A 22,891-nucleotide genomic window follows, 5' to 3' on the forward strand; every position below is an offset into this window, starting at 1 on the left:
CTAATACTGTGGTTGAAATGATTGTTGTTGGTCCTGATTTTTTCTCCAAGAAAAGTTAGGATGGTTTCTCCCCCTCGGATTATACGAGTTGGAGTATGGGTTGTTGTAGGGCCTCTGAAAATTACCCACTGCCTAGACTTGAGCTTGATCTAATGGGACATTATTGGGATCTAAAACAGCTTGGCACTGGTCAAAAGGATGAGCCCCCCCACATAATTCACACATTACTTGGGCTTGCACAACCTGGGCAGACATGGTATTTTGTTGCAACTGCTTGGTTAGAAACGCAACTTGAGCAGTTAAGGCTGTGATTGCATCTAGTTCATGAACCCCTGCAATCTTTTTATTATTGCCCGCTCGTTCACTTGGCCATTGGTAATTATTAGTGGCAATTTCCTCTAAGAGTTCATAAGCTTCACTAGCACTTTTGCTCATAAACGCTCCTCCCGCTGCTGCATCAATGATTGTGCGAGTGGTACCGCACAAACCATTGTAAAATTTGTGGACCAACATCCACTTCTCAATACTGTGCTGGGGACATTATCTGATCAAGTCCTTGAACCTCTCCCAAGCATCATACAAAGATTCTCCTTCAAGTTGAGAGAAGTTATTGATCCCCCCTCTCAGTTTAGCAGCCTTAGCAGGTGGAAAGAACTTCGCTAAGAACTTCTGAGCTAGAGCATCCCAAGTTGTGATAGTATTGGACTCAAGTGAATTCAACCAAATTTTCGCTCGCTCCCTTAGTGAGAATGGGAACAAGCGCAATCTAATGGAATCATCACTTACCCCATTCATCTTGAAAGTGGCACACAACTCCAGGAAATTGGCTATGTGCATATTGGGGTCTTCAGTGGGGAGGCCACCAAATTGAACTGCAGTTTGGACCATCTGGAAGTTAGTAGGCTTGATCTAAAAATTGTTTTCCTCTACTACTGGTGGACAGATGCATGAGTGTACCCCTGTGACAGTCATAGTCCCGTAGAGATCTTTGACTAGCTGGATTATGATTTTGTGGTGCTCTCCTACTCATGTTTTCCACACTGTTGTTATTAATATCTACTGTAACAACAGTGAAACTTTCAGCCCTCTTGTTTCTTCAGTTTCGCTTGCACTCTTTCTCGATCTCAAGATTAATTGGAACTGGATTGTCAACTCCCCTTCTACTGCGCATATAAGGAAAGTACCTGAGATAGAGAACAACCCCAGCAAAACCAGTTAGAGATTATTTCAAGAAAACCAACCAAATTAGAAACAAAACTAGCTATTTGATATTGATAATTTTTCAGATCCTCGGCAACGGCGCCAAAAACTTGTTGCGAAAATTCAAGCTACGCAAGAATACGTAATCGCTTTCGTAGTTTATTTCGGTAAGACCGATATCGTTTCCACGGAGATTGATTTTCAAGTACCAATAGCCTATTTTATTTTCTCTTTGGTAATAAAAAATTGGAATTTTTAAATCTAAAATAATAAATAACAGAATTAATGGAAAAACAACAAAGAACAATAATATTGCAACAAACTTGATTCAAATATATAAAAGAAATTAGGGATTCTAATCTCCTCTACTATCCACTTTATTATTCATTAATGCAGTCATAAAGATAATTCTTCTCATTAAGATGAAAGACATGCAAAAGTGTTAAATATTCAGGTTAAGAAATATAAAACTCGACCTAATGCAAATTCTCTATATTTCTATGAGAAATTTAAACAACAGGAAACAATGAGCTCATCCCTAAATCACATAGATCAATTTGATACTCTCGTTCTAAATTGAAATCTATGTCTATTCAATTTTAGCATATCCAAATCTCACTTCTCAGATTTTGATTTGAATTCATAAATAGCATGTAAAAGGTGTGCAATCAATCACATATATAATAAACACAAATTGAATAGATCTTAGATGAAAAAGAAATTAAAAACTTGCATTAATTCATAATAAAGATTCAAGAGATTCAATTAAAAACCCTAAATAGAATTTAGTTCATGTTCATCACTAAGAAATCCATAAACATGAAATTAACATAAAATAAAAAGAAAAGAAAAGAACTCTAATGATATATCCAATCTTCCTCCAAAGCACTCCTAAACTCTTCTCCCATTCCATATCTGCAGAAAGTGCCTCCTTCTCTCTCTTTAATCTTTAATTTAAACCTAAATAGTGTTTTTTTAAACATGAAATGACTAAAACGCCCTTAATTAAAAATCTGCGTTTTTCTCATTTGTAGACATATCCTGCGGTTGCAGGATGTCATTCCTACGGTCCCAGGAATGCCCTGGAAATGCCGAAACTCTTTAGGACTTGCAGCCGCAAGACACCCTTCCTGCGGTCGCAAGAAGTGCTCCAAAACACTGTTTTCCACTAATTTTTGTCATTTTATTGATTTTTCCACCATGTTTCCACACCTAAGTCACCTAAGCCCTTCGACACATGAAAACATACAAAAAAAAAAAAAAAAAACGTAAAATAGAACAAAACACAACAAACACCTAATACTTTACCTAAAAGACACATAGATAAAACAAGTCTAAAACTCGTTTATCACTCTTCAGGTCAAGAGGCGGAAGCCAGAATCGATTATGCCTTGGAGATCCATACCGAGGCCTTCCTTAACCTGGCCTTAGAGATAGAAGATGCCCCATAGATGTTGCTCCTAAGAGCATGATTTCAGACAAGCACCTGTGAAATATCAGAGAGCATTTCAACCTCAGAGATGTTTCCCTCTTCAAACCTGCAGCTGTACAAACTGCTGAACACCTTGGGGCTCAGTTCTGCGCCTGGAGCAGATACCATATGAACGCGGGTGCCACCCTTCCTCTTCTACCATACTTTAATAGTGTGGTAGATTACTTCGGGCTTTGCCCTACCTAGATTAGCCTTAAAGGCATCCGATTCCTCTCAATCCTTTATGTTTTGTATCAATCTTTAGACTGGCCAGTACCTACCGCACATAAGATTAATTATATATTTGATCTTGAGTCTCCCCAAGGCAGGCCAGGGTATTTCTACTTTAGCCACCAGGACTCCAATATTTACCTGTCGAATACTGAAGGTATCTCCAAAGTTGGGGAGTACACTAGTCAATACTTTGTCACAGACAATACTGCTCCCAATCACTTGTCATTTTGTCGTAATGGTCTTTTTAGTTGTTCGCCCCCCGTTAGGGAAATGGAGACAAGGGCTAGAAAACTAGCTGCTATGGGCCCTAGCGACAAAGATCTGGTGGCCCTGACTACTGCAGAAAGACTTATGTTCGCTGGGCTCTACCTTGACCCCAAGACTAGGGCCAAGGATGCCACCCCTGAAAATCAATCACCCAAGAAAGCTTCATCCATTTATAAACCGCCTAATCTACCACACTGTAAGAAGCAAACTAGAGCGTCAATCCCCCCATCCACACCCTGCGTGGCTCACCACACCAGGAGTTCAGCTGGAGTTGCCATCAAGGAGCCTGCCGAGCATATCACTTCCAAAGCTGCCACCACCCCCTATCCTGACAAGGGCAAGGAGGCTGCAGTAAAGCATATAGACTCGGAATCATCAAATAGTGATGGGGGTCTCCAGTTTGAGGTAGTTGACTGCTCGGGGGGAGCTGAAGAGGGTGATCTGACTCTCTTTCCACAACTTAGTTTTAATATTTGCCTAATTATGATGATATTTTTTTTGTTTCGACCCTGGTCAGCACTTTTCCTAATCCTTTGCTTTCATTTTGCAGATATGTTGTTCGTATTTTTCAAGAAATTTTCCTAGAAGCACACAAGTGGTCCTAACAGTGAGGTTCCCCTGGCCAAGCGTCAAAAAGCCGACCTTTCTGTCGAAATTACTGAGTAGGTCGAGAAGACCATTGATAAGGCCTCTTCTAGAAAAAAGGCGCCCATACCATCGTGCAAATTGGGTAGAGGCAAAGGATTATCTATTGAGGAAGGTACCCATATGGCCACTGCACCAGAGTTGATCAGCCCGAGCAAAACTCCTGATGGCACTGTTGAGGATCCTACCGAAGAGGTCCATGGTCCCCTGAAGAAAGCTATGGCTGTCCAGCAAGGACAAATAAAAAGGATGTCTACCTCCCAAATTGAATTCATGGATACTCTTAGTAGCAAATTTGTGGACTTCATTACTAGCACTGGTCTCCAGGATGTTACCAGAGTAAGTAATAAATTTGTTCGATCTCTGAGTGGTCCTATACCTTATTATGGAATAACATAATAAGGTAGCACTCAGCTACACTCATCACCTTGTTATTTTATATAATAAGGTAACATAATAAGGTACCTTATTATTTAATAACATAATAAGGTAGAATTCTGAGTGGTCCTATACCTTGTTATTTGTTTTGAATTTCTTTATTTCATATTGCAGGGTATGCTAGCTCTCAGCTACACTCATCACTGAGCTAAGGGGGTAAGAAAACATGTATTTGGTCTATTGAAAGAGTCTGAGGACAAAGCCTCTTAGGTTGCCCAACTGATTGAGCAGGTCCAAAGTCTTTAGTAGACCACCAAGCAGATTTCAAAAGAAAACGATGAGCTCAAGACTACAGCCGAACAGAGGAACCTTGACGTCAACCAACTGGAGAGAAGAGTGGAGGAGCTGAAGGATATTTCCATGTGAAATGCTACCAAGGGGAGAGCCATTCAAGTGGAAAGGGATGAACTAGCGAAGGCCCTTGATGAAGAGAGGGCTGGCAGGGCTCTTGATGTCGCGGCCTACGAGACTTTTGGCCTGAGTACTTTCTATGACTTCTGGGTGCACATCAAGGGGGTGGATTACAACTATCTAGGGGAGGATTTCGATGAGCTTATGCAATACTGTACTAAGCAAGAGCAAGCCGAGGCCCAAAATGTTTCCAACGAACAAGTTTCAGTTGCCCAGGATCCTGCCTTCCCTATTGTTGAAGAAGACAACCCTTCTGCCCCTGAGAATTCTAATCTACCTTCCATTCTGAATGCTTTAGCTAACACTTTTGCTCTTGTCGAATAGCTTCAAGACCAACCAACTGACCAACTTCAACACTAACTAACTCTCCAACCTCAAGACCCTTGAAGCACTTTTTCTCTGCAGCTTTTATTTTTATTTTTGCAAAAACAAAAATGGCTGAGTCGAGCAGCTTGTAATCTCGAGCAATCTTTTACTTTGGTCAAAATTGCATGGTTGAGCCGAGTAGCCTTTAATCTCGAGCAATATTTTACCTTTTCATAAAATGCTTCTCGTTCTAGCTATATGTATGCTCGTGCTTCTATGTATATATATATATTTTATCTACTCGACATATACTATTTTTGGAGCTGTTCGACTCTGTGAATCGGAGCTGTTCAATTTTTTTGAATGAGTTGTAAACAAAAATGGTTCAACCCTATCTACATAAATTGTTTTAAGGCTCTTTTTGTTTTTCGGTACATACCTAGCAATGCACAAGCACTTTAACATTAATAAAAATTAATGTTTCTAAGTCCTTTTGATTACACACTTTTCTCTCAGCTTGTCCATGTATGATTATGGTGCCCCCCAAGTGACCGAGCAGGATTCACAACTCTTGGGTTATCCTCTTGGTCACTTGCTAACTAACTAGAGTTGTTCATAATAACCTATTCTTAGGTACTTGGGTTCTCCAAAACCTACAAAGGTTTCCTACATTGCCGACAATCCATGAAATAAATCACTAATTAGCAAGATAGTCATTATAAAAATAAGGTTTGTAACAATGGACGGAAACTGTGTCATATTGATTAAAAGTTAACTATACAAGTTGCGTCGCTACTGTGTAGCTTACATTCATTAATATTAATTATTACAATAAATGGGCAAATTGTGCTTGTGCATAATTAGCTAAATTGAGCTGGTCGGTGGTATGGGCAGTTCGTGCCTGTACCGGCCAGTCAATAATCACTTAAAAGTGATCTTTATTGGTAGTACATCCTCAGGTGTTCCCCATTCCAGTAACGGGGGATAGATACTAACGTGAGATCTTGGTCATACTGTTTTAGCTTGTATGTTCCGAGTGACACTATTTCTGTGACCTGGTAGGGGCCTTCCCAGCTTAGCCCTAGACTTCTGCTGAGGCGTCACGATTTTCTGGGAATATTCTTCGCAGGACTAGATCTCCCACGCCAAACTTTTGTTCCTTAACTCTACAATTGAAGTACCGGGAAACTTTTTGCTGGTGGGCGGCCAGGCGTATGTTGGAATTTTCACGTCTTTCTTCAATCTGGTCTAAGGATTCGACTAGTAGTTGGTGATTACAATCTTGGTCATATGTTGTACGCCGGTGAGATGGTGGAGTCATCTCAACTGGTAGCATTGCATCATACCCATACATGAGTGCAAATGGGGTATCACCAGTAGCTGTTTGCTCGGTAGTCCTGTATGACCAGAGTACCTCAGGCGATTTGTCAGGCCAGTTTTGTTTAGTCAGTTCTAAATATTTCTTCAGGGTGTCTTTGAGAGTCTTGTTAACTGCTTCAACTTGCCTGTTTGCTTGAGGGTCCGAGACTATAGAGAAACTTTTTGTGATGCCATGCTTGGCACATAAATCCGTAAAATGTGGACTGTCAAACTGGGTGCCGTTGTCAGACACTATCTTCTGGGGTAAACAAAATCAACAGACTATATTTTTCACCACAAAATCCAGTATATTTTTGGAAGTGATGGTTTCCAGAGGCTCGATTTTTGTCCATTTGGTGAAGTAGTCAACCGCCATGACTGCATATTATACTCCTCCCTTTCCTTTTGGTAACCAGCCAATGAGATAAATCATCCAAATAGAAAAGGGCCACGAGCTATGCATTTGAGTAAGTTCGTTTGGTGCTGCTTGAGGTATCTTAGCAAATCTTTGACACTTGTCAAATCTTCGAACATATGCAAAGGCATACTCGTTCATAGTTGGCCTAAAGTAGCCTTGCCTTAAAATATTCTTAGACAGACTTTGCCCCCTACATGGTTCCCACAAAATTCCTCATGTACTTCCTCTAGCAACCGTCCTGATTCATTTTGGTTGACACCTGAGTAATGGCATGGAGAATCCCCTTCTGTACATAACTCCATCCAGGATTATATACCGAGCAACTTTCCTTACTAATTTTATGAATTCATTGCGACTATTGGGAAGGATATCATGTTCCAGATAAGCTGCAATTGGGGTCATCCAGGGTGGAGTGTTGTCTATAAGAAAGATTGGTTCTGGCAAGTTGATACTGGGTTCAGCCAGGTATTCAATAGGGACTAGGTTGGCCTTGTCTATTATAACACTGTTGGCTAGTCTAGCCAGTGCATCTGCTGTGGCATTCTGCTCTCTTGGTATCTGTTGGATATTGTAATTTTTAAGCTGAGCAAGCAGGTCTTTGATCTTATTGAGATAGGCCATCATTTTTCCCCTTGAGCAGTATACTCTCCAAGGATTTGATTAACAACTAATTGCGAATCATTGTATATGTCTAAGAATTCATCCTTTACTTCCCTGGCTAGCCTCAGCCCCGCGATTAATGCTTCATATTCCGCTTCATTATTGGATGCTTTAAATCCAAAATGAAGTGCACAATGGATGTGTTGCCCTTCATGTGTGATTAATGTTACACCTGCCCAAATAGTTGATCAGTAGCTGAGCCATCGATGTGCAACTTCCATACTTGGGGTTCTTCCTCGAAATGAACAGTACTGGTCGCTGGGTGCTTAGTACTCTGCCCAGCGTCCGTATTGGGCAGTGGTTCAAATTCTAATGACTGCTCGACCATTTCTTCATTTATTCCTGGCAGCCCTGTACATTCAGCTACAAAATCTGCAAGAGCTTGTCCTTTAATGGATGTTAGAAGCTGGTAAGTGATTTCATACTGGCCGAGCTCTATGGACCATCTTAGTAACCGACCGGAGGTGTCTGGTTTTAGCAGGATTTGGCGCAATGGTTGGTAAGAACCTTTATGGGATGAGCTTGGAAGTATGGGTGAAGTTTTCTGGACGACAAAAGTAGGCAGTAAGTTAATTTTTCAATTAGTGGATACCTGCTCTCGGCTTCGATCAGCCTTTTACTGACATAGTAGACTGGATGTTGGATCTTGTTTTCTTCTCTGACCAGGACTACAATGACAGCATGTTGAGTTACTGCTAGGTATATGCATAGTTCTTCACCCTCCAGAGGTTTGGAAAGGATTGGGGGTTGTGCCAGCTGCTGCTTTAGAGCTTTGAAGGCTTGTTCACACTCTTCAGTCCATTCAAATTTCTTTGTGCCTCTGAGGATATTAAAAAATGGAATACACTTATCAGTGGATTTGGACATAAATCTAATGAGTGCTGCTATGCGTCCTGTTAGACTCTACACGTCCTTGATTCTGGTTGGAGAGGGCATGTCCAGCAGTGCCTTTATCTTTCTGGGGTTTGCTTCAATTCCTCGAGAGTTCACTGTAAACCCTAAAAAATTTCTCGACCCAACACCAAAGGAGCATTTTAAGAGGTTCAATTTCATTCTATACTACCTCAAGATGTTGAAGCATTCCTCCAAGTCTTCAATGTGCCCCCATAATTTTTGGATTTTACCAAAATATCGTCCACATAAACCTCCATGTTATTTCCTATTTGGTCTTTGGACATACGGTTTACCAACCGTTGATACATGGCTCTTGCATTTGAAGGCCTAATGGCATGACTTTATAACAGTACAACCCCACATTTGTGCGGAAGCTAGTGTGCTCCTGGTTGGGTGGATGTATACTTATCTGGTTGTACCTCGAATAAGCATCCATAAAATTTAAGATCGTGTGGCCGGCTGTAGCGTCCATCAATTGGTTAATTCTCAAAAGGGGGAAGCAGTCCTTCGGGCATGCCATATTTAAATCGGTGAAATCTATGCACACTCTCCACTTGTTATTAGGTTTCGGCACCAATATGGGATCGGACACCCATACTGGGTAGAAAGATTCCTTGATGAAGTCGTTATTTCAGAGCTTCTCCACTTCTTCCTTCAATGCCTTTGCCCCGTTGGATCCAGTAACCTCCTTTTCTGTTGTACGAGCTTGAAGTGTTCAATATCGATGTTGAGGGCATGGCTTATAATGGTTGGGTGGATCCCCACCATATCATCATGAGACTAGTCGAATACATCTTGGTTGTTCTGTAGGAACTGGATCAATGAGGATCTTATGTTCCGAACAACCCTTTTCCTACTTTGACTACCCTGGTCAGGTTCTTTGGATCAAGCGGAACCTCCTCTAATTTTTTGACTGGGCCCACCCCCGTATCAATATCCCCAAAATGAGGGTCTATGTCCTCCCCCCCATTTTGGGCTGCATCCTATTTTTGGTGACTGTGCTCTGCAAGCTGTGCAGTGCAGGCTACCTTTCATTCCTTTTTTACTGAAAAATTATAACATTCTTTGGCCACTAGTTGGTTCCCTTTAAGACATCCTATACTTGCCCGGGTTGGGAATTTGACGAGCAGATGGAAAACTGAAGTGACTGCTCGGAGTTCATACAGGATTGGTTGGCCTATCATGGTATTGTACGGAGAAGGTATGTCTATTACCACGAACAAAGCCATTACTGTGTTGATATTAGGTGTCGTCCTCACTATCAAAGGCAACCTTATGCTTCCAGCTGGGGCCATGCCATTCCCTGTAAGCCCATACAGTAGCTCCTCACATGGTTCCAGATCTCTAATTCTTAAATTCATCCTTTCCAGGGTACTCTTCAACAAGATATTGGCAGATGATCCATGGTCAATCATTATTCGGGCTATGATCATATTAGTTATCTATACTTCTACTACCAAAGGATCATTGTGTGGATGATGTACATGACTTGTGTCTTCCTCGCTCAACGTGATAGGCTCACATTCGTAGTGAGGTTGTTGAGGAGTATGCTCCTGGACAGCCAGTACATCTTCCTCGTGCTCGTGCCTAAGGGAACGAGCGTACCTTTCTCGAGCCTTACAGGAGTTGCTAGCCAAATGTGGCCCACTGCAGATCATATATAGCCGACCAAAAACTGGTGGTTGTAGGATAGGTTGACTACTCTGATACTGCTGAGACTGTTGCTGAGGAGATTGTTGAGGATGCTGGTCGGCAGCCGACTGTACATACCTCTTTAGATGAGCATTGTTTTGTGTGATGAGGAATTCTATTTCCTCCTTTAGGTGGTTACATTCACTGGTTTCATGACCATAGTCATTGTGAAACCAATAGAATTTGGTCATATCCTATCTATTAACATCCTTACTCATCAGTGGAGGTAATATGTATGGTACAACAGCCTGTGCAGCATTAAAAACATCCACCCAGGTTTCCAGCAGGATGGAGTAAGTAGTAAATTTGGGAACATATTCCCGTGGTTTGGGTTGCTCGGTAGTCTTAGGCTTCTTGTTGTCATTCTGATTACTGCTACTTCCAGTCCCATTACTGCATTTGCCATTTTAGCCCCATTCTTTGCTCCTTCTGTAGGATTGGTGCTATTTCCAACATCTATTTTCCCTTGCTCGGTAACCGCCTGAGTTGGATTATCCACCTTCTGCTCAGTCTCCTCTAGCTTAATAAATTCCTCTATCCGATTAAGGAACTCTTGGGTGATATGTGCAACCTTCTTTTTCAAGCTGCTCCAAAACAGACTCTTTACCTTAATTCTTGAATTGATGGCTATTAATTTACTGTCATCACTAAGGGATTTCACCCTGGTGGCTTCCCATATAAAACATTGAATTTACTCCTTCAAAGGTTCATTATCTTTTTGTTTTATGTTCACCAGGTCATTTGGCTCGGTAGGAAGGGGCATTGCTGAGGAGAATTGGGAATAGAACGTGTGTACAAATCCATCCCATGATGTAATAGATCCTGGTGGTAACTTAAAAAAAAATCCTGGGTAATTTTTGACAGGGTGGCTGGGAAGATCCTGCACCTGGCATTGTCCCTAACTCCCTGTAAATCAGTCTATAGTTCAAAGTGATGAACATGAGATACTGGGTCCTCCAACCCAGTATACATTTTCCATGTTGGCATTTTGAATTAGGCATGTATGGGCAGCTGATTAATTCAGTCTAAAAATGGGTAACCTCTCTGCCGTTCCATTACCTTGGGGATTGTCATGTCCCTTACCAGTTTGGTTAACAGATGAGGCTGGGCTTGGATGTTAGGGTCTGCAGCTGCCTGGGGTTGTGCTGCATTGCAGACCTTATCCATTCTCGGGTCCCGACACAGTCTCAGGCAGAGCTACGTTGTTTGAATCCCAATTTTCCCTGTTGCAATTAAGAGCATCCCAAAGGTCTTCACCTCCCATAGGGGCCATCCAGTTGAAAATAGAATTTGGTTGAGGTCCGCCCCCGACATTCTGGCTGTCTGCTTGACCTGGCACTGGATGGTACTCCCTGGAACCCTCTACCCCGAGGTGGTTGGTTGTTTGGGACATCCTGCCCTTATGGGACAAACAATCCTTCAGGATGGTTACCTTTCTGACCTTGATTATCCTGTTGGAGAACTTGGCTTGCTACAAACCTTTGGCTCATCTCTTTGGGACCTTGGTTGGTACTCTTGATGCTGTCTGTATAGATCAGGTTGTTGTTGGTAGTTATGGGGTTGACCATTCCTATTTGGTGCTGGAGCTCAGGGTTTGCATCCCGTCCTGTAGCACCAGGATTCCTGTCACGACCACTGCCTTGAGATACTAGCCAAAAATTTGCAGCTTGGTCCTGTCCCATGCCACACCTTGGCAAAACCTGCTCATCCACCGGTAAAGGTCGCCTATTATTGTTAGCTTGAGCGCCCCGAACAGATCTATGACTCTTGGTCGGACCCTGGTTCCCCTTCTGAGGTTGAGCCTCTAGTCCATGCATGACACCTTCATCGAAGCCAAAAATGAGAGGGCGTTGTTGGTTTTGGGCAGTAGTTCTAGCTTCAGTTCCCATATTTTGGGTTTGCTGCTGTTGCATATAATTGTAGATGGACTCAGCTGTTTCTCGAGTACAGTGTTCCTTGTCTTCCTTACAGGCCTGCACTTCCTAGGCATGTCGATCCATCCATTCTTGAAAATCTCTCCTTCGCTTTTTGAAATCACCCATGCAGGAACTTTAGGTGGAGGTGCTGCAAGGGGTACCGACCAGCAAGGACCAAGGGCTGGGGGTCCCAGACAACATGAGCCCCATGTAGATATTGAAGGGTTCGATCTCGAGATCGAACAAATAAGAGAGGCCATGGGACAAATGCAGGATCAGCTTGCTACTATGAACCGAGGGCGGGCCACTGCCCAGCACGCAATTAATGAGGCGTTCGAGAAACAGCGTAGGGATTTTCAAGAGTGGATGGACCACCATGCACGGGAGATACATGCCCGACAAGAGGATATGGAACGCTGGACAAGGGAGGATGCTGAATCTATTCGCAATTACATGCAATAGCAGCAAACCCAAGGTGTGGGGACTGCACCTGGAACTATTGCCCATAACCAGCAACGTCCTCATATCTTTTGTTCAAGTGAAGGTGTCATGCCCAGACCAGAAACTCGGCCATAGCAAGGAAATCAGTGTCCGACTAGGAGTCATCGATCTTGTCAGGGGGCCCAAGCCAATAGTAATAGGCATCCCCTACCAGTTGATGAACATGTCCTTCCTAGGCACTACATCGGGCAGAACCGAGCAGGTAATTTTTGGCCAAGATCTCAAGGAAGTGGCCTAGAAAGAAATTTGGATGTTGCGGGTCAGGATGGCCACCACCAAATGTCAGCACAAAATAGGAGCGGTCAATCCCAGAACTACCAGCAACAATTTGGTCAATACAAACAACAGCAAGAGTACTGACCAAGATCTTGAAGGGAGGAGCTAGAAGTTAGTAGTGCATTCAGACCCCATTATGCTGATGGGTATGATCAAGATGAGATAGCCAGCCAAGTTCGCCAGCATAATAACCAAGGTCAGGGGGTAACCAGCTTGAAGGACCGTTTGTCCCACAAGGGTAGGAAATCCCTAACAACCAACCACCGCGAGGTGGAGGGTTCCAGGGAGTACCTCCAGTACCAGGAAGAGCAGACAGTCAAAATGCTGGGAGCAGGCCTCGGCCAACCTATTTTTTCAATCGATTGGGTCCCATGGGAGGTGAAGACCTTCGATATGCTCTTAATCGTAGCAAGGAAAATTGGGACTCAAACAATGTACTCCCTCTTGAGCCTGTTCGGGACTTGAGAATGGATGAGGTCTGTAATGCAGCACAGCCCCGGGAAGCTGCAGACCCTAACATCCAGGCCCAATTGGACCTGTTAACCCAATTAGTGAGGGACTTGACAACTTCCAAATTAACAGATATTGAAATAGAAAGGCAGAGAGGTTACCCATTTTTGGAACGCATTAATCAACTGCACATACCCGTTAAATTCAAGATGCCAACATGGAACATGTATACTGGGCGAGAAGACCCAGTATCCCACATACACAACTTTGAGTTGCAAACTGACATCCAGGGGGTTCGGGATGATTCTAGGTGCAGGATCTTCCCACCCACCCTGTCAAAAACCGCCCAGCAATGGTTTTTCAAGCTACAGCCAGGATCAATCATGCCATGGGATGGTTTTTTCCGCATATTATATTCTCAGTTCTCCTCGGCAATGCCCCTTCCAGCCGAGCCAAATGATTTGGTGGCCATAAAACAAGGGAACAACGAGCCTTTAAAAGAATACATTCAACATTTCATGTAAGAGGCCACCCGAGTGAAGTCCCTTAGTGATGATGGTAAGTTGATAGCCATCAATTCGAGAGTCAAGGTAAAATGTCTATTATGGAGTAGCTTGAAGAGGAAGTCAGCGCACACCACTTAAGAATTCCTTGATAGGCCAGAAGAATTTATCAAGCTAGAGAGCTGAATGGAAGGTGGATAATCCTACCAAGGCAACTACTGAGCAGGAGAAAACAAGTGCTGGGAACACCACCAAACCCTGTAGAAGGAAGTAAAAATGGGGGCAAGAACGACAAACGCGATAATAGAGCTAGGGGTAACAGTCACCAGAATGATAATAAGAAGCCTAAGACCACCGAGCAGCCAAAACTGCAAGAATACGTGCCCAAATTTACTACTTACACTATCCTAATGGAGTCCCGAGCAGATGTTTTCAATGTCACCGAGGCAGTAGTACCTTACAAGAGACCACCACCATTAAGGAAAGACGCTAGTAGACGGGATATAAATAAATTTTTTCGGTTTCACAATGACTACAGTCATGAAATCAATGAGTGCAATCACCTAAAAGAGGAAATACAATTCCTCATTCGGTAGAATAATGCTCATCTAAAGAGGTTTGTACGACCGACCACCGACCCACAGCTTTAACAACCTCCTCAGCAACAACCTCTCCAATAGTATAAAAGTAATCAACCACTCTTACCACCACCAGTTACTGGCCGACTAGATATGATCTGAGGAGGACCACATTTGGCCAGTAACAGTGGCAAGGACCGAGAAAGATACGCCTGTTACCTTAGACACAAGCGAGAGGAAGATGTATTGGTATTCTAGGACCATACTCCCAAACAACCTCGATACGAATGTTAACCCATCACATTCAGTGAGGAAGACACAAGTCACGTACATCACTCGCATAATGAACCTTTAGTGGTAGAGGTGAAAATCACCAACATGATCGTGGCTTGGATGATGATTGATCACGGCTCGTCTGCCAACATTCTATTCAAGAATATCCTAGAGATGATGAATTTAAGAATTAAAGACTTGGAACCATGCGAGCAGCTGCTGTATGGGTTTACTGGGAATGGTATGGCCTCCGTAGGAAGCAAATGGTTGCCCTTAACAGTAGGAACGACACCTAAAAGCAACATGGTAATGGCTTTGTTCGTGGTAATTGACATTCCCTCTCCGTACAACGCCATGATAGGTCGACCGACCCTGTATGAACTCTGACCAGTCACCTCAGTTTTCCACTTATTACTCAAACTCCCAACCCGAGCAGGTGTAGGATGTCTTAAGGGGAACCAATTGGTGACCAGAGAATGTTATAATTCATCAGTCAAAAAGGCAGGCAAGACAGTCTGTACCGCCCAGCCTGCAGAGCCTAGTCACCAGAAATAGGATGCAGCCCAAAGCGGGGGAGATGACATAGACCCTCATTTTGGGGATACTGATACAGGGGTGGGTCCAGTCAAATAATTAGAAGAGGTCCCACTTGACCTAAATTACCTGACCAGGGTTGTCAAGGTAGGGAAAGCACTGTCCGGGAACATAAGATCTGCTTTGATCTAGTTCCTATGGGACAATTAGGATGAATTTGCCTGGTCACACGATGACATGTTGGGGATCTGCACAACCATTATAAGCCGTGCCCTCAACATTGACATAGAACACTTCAAGCCTGTACAACAAAAAATGAGGTTACTAGATCAGACGAGGGCAAAATCATTAAAGGAGAAAGTGGAGAAGCTCCAAAATAACAACTTTATCAGGGAAGCCTTTTATCCTATATGGGTTTCTAATCTCGTATTGGTACCACAACCTAAGAACAAGTGGATGGTATGCATAAATTTTACAGATTTGAATAAAGCATGCCCTAAGGTCTGCTTCACACTTCCAAGAATTGACCAATTGGTGGACGCTACAACCTACCACAAAATTTTAACCTTCATGGATGCCTACTCGGGGTACAACCAAATAAGCATGCATCCACCCAACCAGGAGCATACAAGTTTCTGCACAGATGTGGGGTTATACTACTACTAAGTAATGTCGTTCCGCCTGAAAAATGCTGGAGAAACATATCAGCGGCTGGCAAACCATATGTTCAAGGACCAAATAGGGAATAACATGGAAGTTTATGTGGACGATATGTTGGTAAAATCCAAACAGGCTGAGGGGCGCATTAAGGACTTGGAGGAGTGTTTCAATATCCTAAGGCAGTATAGAATGAAATTAAACCCCCTAAAATGCTCCTTTGGTGTGGGGTCGGGAAATTTTTTGGGGTTCATGGTGAACTCCAGGGGAATAGAAGAAAACCCCGAAAAGATAAAAGCACTGCTTGACATGTCTTCACAAGTCAGGATCAAAGACGTGTAGAGCCCAACATGACGCATAGCAGCACTCCGCAGATTTGTGTCTAAATCAACTAATAGGTGTATTCCATTTTTTAATATCCTTAGATGCACAAAGAAATTTTAATGGACTGAAGAGTGCGAAGAAACCTTCCAAGCGCTAAAGCAGCAGCAGGCACAACCCCCGATCCATTCAAAGCCTCTGGAGGGTGAAGAACTATGCATATACCTAGTAGTAACTCAACACGCTGTCAGTGCCGTTTGGTCAGAGAAGAAAACAAGATCCAGCATCCAGTCTACCATGTCAGTAAGAGGCTGGTCGAAGCCGAGAGTACGCATCCTCTAATTGAAAAATTAACTTACTACATGCTTAGTCTTGAAAACTTCACCCATACTTCCAAGCGCATCCCATCAAGGTTCTTACCGACCAACCATTGTGCCAGGTCTTGCAAAAGTCGGACACCTCTAGTCGGTTGCTCAAATGGTCTATAAAGCTCAGGTAGTACGAGATTACCTACCAACCCTGAAAAGTAATTAAAGGCTAGGCTCTTGCAGATTTTGTAGCTGAGTGTACTGGAGTACCAGAACCAGACGAAGTCATAGACGAGCAGTCATCCGAGTCTGAGCTACTCCGCAGCACGAATGTTGCGCAGAATGCTGGAGACCAAGAATCCAGCACTATTGATTCTGAAAAAGGACAACAAGCCTAGAAACTACATGTAGATGGCTCGTCTATCTACCAGTTGTATGGAGCCGGTCTAACTCTAATCACCCCCGAAGGGCAACACATCCATTGTGCACTTCGTTTTGGATTTAAGGCATCTAATAACGAAGTAGAATACGAAGCCCTAATTGCGGGCCTAAGATTAGCTAAAGAAGTGAAAGATGAATCCTTAGAGATATATAGCGACTCGCAGCTAGTTGTCAACCACGTCCTCAGAGAATACGTTGCTCGGGGAGAGAAAATGATGGCTTGTCTCAGTAAAATCAAAGATTTGCTTGCTCAGATTAAGAGATACACCATTTAGCAGATACCTAGAGAACAAAATGCCACGACAGATGCACTGGCTAGGCTGGCCAGCAGTGCCATGGTGGAAAAAGCCAATTCGAGCTCCATTAAGTATCTGGACCGACCCAGTATCAACCTGTCAGAACCAGTCCTTCTAATAGACAACACTCTGTATTGGATGACCCTAATTACAGCTTATCTAGAGCACGAAATCCTCCCCAACAGTCGTAACGAGTCGAGAAAATTGATAAAGAAAGCTGCTTGGCACCTCATCCTGGATGGGGTCATGTACAGAAGAGGATTTTCCATGGCATTGCTCAGATGCGTCAACAAAACAGAATCAAGACGACTTCTTGAAGAGGTACATGAGGGTTTCTGTGGGAATCATGCTGGGGGGGGGGGGGGGGGGCAGAGTCTATCTAAGAAAATTCTAAGGCAAGGCTACTTCTGGCAACCTATGAATGAGAAATCCATATCGCATGTTTGAAAATGTGACAAGTGTCAGAGATTTGCAAAACTCCCCCCCTAGCAGCCCTAAACGAACTAACACAGACGCAAAGTCCATGGCTCTTTTCCATTTGGGGGATCGACCTTATTGGTCGGTTGCTAAAAGGAAATGGGGGAGTACAGTACCCGATAGTAGCAGTGGATTACTTTACCAAATGGACAGAGGCCGAGTCGTTGGCAACAATCACTTCCAAGAAAGTATTGGACTTTGTGGTAAAGAATATAATTTGTAGGTTTGGTCTACCCCACAAAATAGTGTCTGACAATGACACGGAATTTGACAACCAGTTATTTACTGATTTCTGCACTAGACACGACATCACAAAAAGCTTATCTGCAGTCTCACACCCACAAGTAAATGGACAGGTAGAAGTAGTTAACAAGACTCTCAAAGACACTCTGACGAAGAGTTTAGAAGAGGCTAAGCAAAAATGGCTTGAGAAAATACCTGAAGTACTATGGTCCTATAGGACTACCGAGTGAACAGCTACTGGAGATACCCCATTTGCACTCACATACGGGTATGAAGCGATGCTGCCCGTAGAGGTGACTCCACCATCTCACAGGCGCACGACATACGACCAGGATGGTAATCACCAGCTGTTAGCGAAATCCTTGGACCTAATTGATGAATGACGCGAAAAGTCCAACATACGCCTGGCCGCCTATTAGCAAAAAGTTTCCCAGTACTTCAATTCTAGAGTTAAGGAACGAAAATTTGATGTAGGAGACCTAGTCTTACGAAGAGGCTTCAGAAGGAGTACTAGGCCCCAGCTGGGAAAGCCCTTACCAGGTTACCGAGATAGTACCACCCAAAAAATACAGGTTGTTGACAGTAAGAACTCATCAATGATACAAGGTCAAAAAACTCAAGTTATATTGCGAAAGATAGCTAAGAATAAGATGGAAGGACCTTGAATGAGCTGAAAATACAGAACTACAATGGGGAAAAGATCATATATTTCTTAATTATATGTCCATACAATGAATTTTCCAACCCCTTACCCTGAGGGGTCGAAGCCTATTTATAGGTGGGCTCTATTGGCCCCTGATACAAGTAAGTCCCAAGGGACAAGGATGTACGTAGGTACATTTCCAGGGTAGTGGCTTAGGAATTAGTGGTGTTTACCCTAACAATGCCAGAGTTGTTACACAGGACATCGTACTGTCGATTCTGGTATATGGTCAGGGCTACTCAGGTAGTGCCTCCACTCTCCGTACGGGCTCGTACCGCCACTACTTGTCAGACGCGGATGTCAGGGCCACACCTTTGTCCTCCTCATGGTCGTACATCCTATATCAATACACGTACCTTGTACCCAGTCGTCTCCATCATATCTAGTTTGGAACCAAATGATTGTTTGGTATTTCCAAGTGTTCCTCATACGCATATTGAGGGGGTTTCAAACTTTACATGTCATGAGAAGACAAGGCGTGGGAGTGCCTCGCTGGTGGCACCTACTTCTAGAAGGGAACTAGGGCCTCTTCAGCGAGGCACAAGGTGCTTGTGACGAGACAAGGTGCACGCCAGGGGGGGTGAGGCTTGTCGAGAGCCTCGCATAGCGAGGGTGGCTCTCTTGGCCTAACGACTCCGATACCAAATGGGGCCCTCGCTCCTTCGTGCATGCGGAGGGTAGCCTAGCGGGTAGGCGCGCGTCACTCCTAGAAGGGTTAGGCCTTGCTATGCGAGGCCTTTCCCTCGCAAGGCCTTTGTGCGAGTGTCAACATTAGGTTACCTTACGCCTATACCGCCTAGGAATTACCACACACCCTTGGCACCTCACGCCGATGTCCACAAGGGTAGCGACACGGAGAGCGAGGTATGTCCCTAGCACGTGTTTCATAATCTTTAAGGTGCCTCGTAATATAGAGGTTCTCCTAAATGGAATTCACAAGGGAAGAATTCCCACATTTACAGAAGCTGGCGCGGTATAACCAAGATCTCCAACTAGTACATGTCCCCCATTATTGGAATGGGCAACACCTAAGGAAGTACTACAATTAAGATTGCTTTAATGTGATCATTGATTGGCCAGTACAGGCACGATTGCCCTTACCACTGACTTGCATGGGCACAATTTGACCATTTATTGTAATAATTAATGTTTATGAATGTAAGCTACTTTGTAGCGACGCAGCTTGTATGGTTAATCTTTAGTCAACAAGACATGTTTTGTCCTTTTTTACAAGCCTTTATTTTTACAATGATTATCTTGCTAACTAGTGAATTACATCATAGATTGTCGGCAGTGTATGAAACCTTTGTACGTTTTGGCAAACCCAAGTGGGCCCGAACAGGTTATTAAGAACAGCTTTGGTCAATTAGCAAGTGACCAAGAGGATAAACGAAGAATTATGAATCCTGCTCGGTCACTTGGGCGGCACCATAGTAATACATGGACAAGAAGAAGAAAAAAGCGCGCAATTAAAATGACTTAGAAGCGTTAATTTTATTAATGTTAAAGTGCTTGCGTGTTGCTCGGTATACCAGACAACAAAAATAGCCATAAAACAATTTCTGTAGATAGGATTGAACAATATTGTTTACAACTCATTCGAAAAAAATTGATTAGCTCCGATCAACAGACAGAGCCACACAACTCCAAACAGAGTTGCATACCTCAAAAAAATAGTATACACCGAGCAGTAATGAAAAATAAAGTACGAGCATATACATACCCAAATAAAAATATCATACAGACATGTGTCAAAAGGCACTCGAGATTAAAAGCTACTTGGCTCAACTGTAGTTTCAACAAAAGGAAAATAAGTGTTTTAGAATAAAGATTGCTCTACTCAGTCACTTTTGTTCATACATAGACTACATATAAAAAAAAGACATATAGAGTTTTCAAGAGTCAGGGATGTGTTCCTCCGGCAAAACAATAGGAGTTTCAGCTGGGAGATTGCTGGACTGGTCCGCATGAGTTGGAGCCTCAGTTGAAGAACTTTGGTCGAATAGCAAGACATCCTCTTCAAGAGCTATGACGACTGGCTTGGTTGGCTGCTCGACAGTCTCTGGTTCAGAGATTGGCAGCTGCTTGGTAGATACGGCCGGAGCTTGGTTCTTCTCCCGCTCAGTGCAGTACTACATGAGCTCATCGTAAGCCTCTCCCAAATAACTAAAGTACACTATTTTTTTGCGAACCCAAAAATCAAAGAAAGTGCTCAGGCCAAAATCCTCCAAAGCCTTAGAATCAGTAGCCCGATCAGATTTTTCTTGCTCAAGAGCCTTTGCCAGTCTATCCTCCTTTTCCTAGGCATCCTTCTCAACAGCAGCAATCTTTTCCTTCAGCTCTTCGATCCTCTTCTCCAACCATTTAACATCAAGGTTCCTCTGCTCGACAACATTTTTAAGACTCTCATTTTCCTTAGTAACCTGCTAGGGGGTCTGTTGAAGATTCTAAACTTGTTCGGACAACTCATTAACTTGGGAGGATTTGTCTTCAGACTCCTTCACCAAGCCAATCACATGGTTGCTCACCCCATTGGCATGATAATGAGCATAGCTTAGGACCATCATACCCTGCAGCATGAAATCAGGAAACTAAGAACAAGTGACAGACAAGGAAAATCAATTAGCTCCAAGAATGCCAAATACTTACCCTAACAACATCCTGGAGGCTAGTACTGGTGATATACTCCAAGGATTTGGTACTTAGATTAGTCATGGAGTCAGATTGGGTAGAGGACACCCTTTTTGTGTGGCCTTGAAGAATGTATAAGGCCTTCTTTAAAGGTCCATGAAACTCCTTTGTAGGGTCCTTAGCAGCACCCTCTAGGACTCTGCTTGGGGGGCTAGACCTTTTCACAGGGGATGAGTGAATAACCTCCTCAGTCTGACGTCCCTTGCCTTTGGTAGATTTGCGAATCGGAATCTGCGATTGTGACCTTTTCTGAGACGGAGTCTGTTCGGGGGTCCTAGCAACCTGCTCGGCAGGTTCAGCAAGAGAGTCTGTCTTCTGGCATTTGGCTGGAGGAGCCTCACTACTCGGACAGATGACATGCTTCTGAGAAAAATTCTTAAAGAGCACGGATGACATATATGTAAATCAAAATAAAAGGTTAGTAAGGCGCCAAGCAGCATTAGAACAAGCTAAAAAATTATAATTACGAAAGAATGCAAAGAAAGTTATATATAGAGAGTGAAATCACCCTGTTCGTTCCCTCCCGAGTAGCCGATTGCTCCGGGCAGTACATCCTTATCACTGTATGAGGATCTTGGGGGCAGTGGCACCTTTTTCTCCCCCTTTCCAGACTGGGGGGCGGTGGCACCTTTTGGAGCACTATGCTCAACAGGCTCTTGGATGATGACGCCTTCCGAGCTTATTGTTTGGTGGGCCATGCAAGGTCTGCATGGAGGTACAGATAGCCTGGTTTTTTTTTTTTAGATGGTGGAGAACTGGGCGACTTAGTACTGGGCGGGTGCTTCCTAAGTAACTGTCTAGTAGGGGTAGCACCCTTGGCTTACGCCTCTGGATTGGGGTAAAGCCCAGCATTGGTTAATTTATCTACGGTGGTCAGAGTCGCCATATCTTTAAGGTCGGGGTTCATGGCAGCCATCCTACAAGCCCGTTTAGCCATCTCCCAAGTAGGGGCTGGACAGCTAAAGGGACCATTGCGTTGAAAAGATAGGTGGGTGGCAGCAATATTTTCAGTGAGAAAGTACTGGCTGGCATACTCCCCAACATTGGAGATGCTGTCCGTATTGGCCAGGTAAATATTGGAATCCCTATGGCTAAAATAGAAATACCCCGAGCGGCCTTGCTAGGGACTAGATTTGAGGTCGAAGAGGTAATTAATTTCGTGGGCAGAAGGTACTGGCCAATTTAAGGATTCGTACAATACATAAAGGGTGAAAAGAAACCTAATGCTCATGGGACTGATCTGGGTTGGGTAAATCCCAAAATAATCATCCACACTCCGAAAGTATGGCTGAAGAGGGAGAGTGGCTCCAACAGTCATATGGAATCAGCTCCAGGCACAGAATTGGGCCCCGGGGTCGGCAGTCTGACAGGCAGGAGGCTTGATGACGGATACACCATGCAGCATAAAATGCTCCTTTATTTTCTGTATTTGTTTAATGGAAATAGACTAGTAGGAGCCACATAGAGAGGACCCTCTTCCTTCTCAGCAACAGATTCGTAGCATACTCAGTTTCAGAATCTTCTTCCTGTCCTGAGCCACTGGGCTCCTCCTTGGGGGGTGATGCCTCCCTGGGATCCCTTCTAGTAGCACATCGTGCCACGCGAGGATCTTCTTCTTTTAAGCCTTAAGTTGTCTTTTTGGTACAAGCCATTGTAATGGAAGACACAGTGATGGAGTTCGGTGATCACTTCCCCTGAGTAGTCTGCGCACACAAGAAAAAGGGGAAA

General features: G+C 43.6%; 1 protein-coding gene and 1 non-coding gene across 2 annotated transcripts; both read left to right on the forward strand.

The window, feature by feature from the left end:
- The first annotated feature begins 523 nt into the window (after nt 1–523).
- LOC133827749 (small nucleolar RNA R71) lies at nt 524–630 on the forward strand. The gene has a single exon (XR_009890400.1). It is a non-coding gene; the product is annotated as a small nucleolar RNA R71 (small nucleolar RNA).
- A 12,429-nt stretch (nt 631–13,059) lies between these two features.
- Nucleotides 13,060–14,237, forward strand: LOC133824174 (uncharacterized). Its single transcript, XM_062257048.1, has 2 exons — nt 13,060–13,658; nt 13,868–14,237. Exons 1-2 carry the CDS (start codon nt 13,060–13,062, stop codon nt 14,235–14,237), a joined length of 969 nt encoding a protein of 322 aa, XP_062113032.1.
- The last annotated feature ends 8,654 nt before the right edge of the window (nt 14,238–22,891 follow it).

Source organism: Humulus lupulus, chromosome 3 (genome assembly GCF_963169125.1).
Source record: "Humulus lupulus chromosome 3, drHumLupu1.1, whole genome shotgun sequence".
Classification (NCBI taxonomy): Eukaryota; Viridiplantae; Streptophyta; class Magnoliopsida; order Rosales; family Cannabaceae; genus Humulus; species Humulus lupulus.

Excerpts from the sequence above, each read along its gene's own strand:
- LOC133824174 (XM_062257048.1), top strand. The coding sequence starts at position 13,060 with ATGGGAGGTGAAGACCTTCGATATGCTCTTAATCGTAGCAAGGAAAAT. Across the intron at positions 13,659-13,867 it reads GAATACATTCAACATTTCAT|GAGAAAACAAGTGCTGGGAA; the intron begins GTAAGAGGCCAC and ends ACTACTGAGCAG.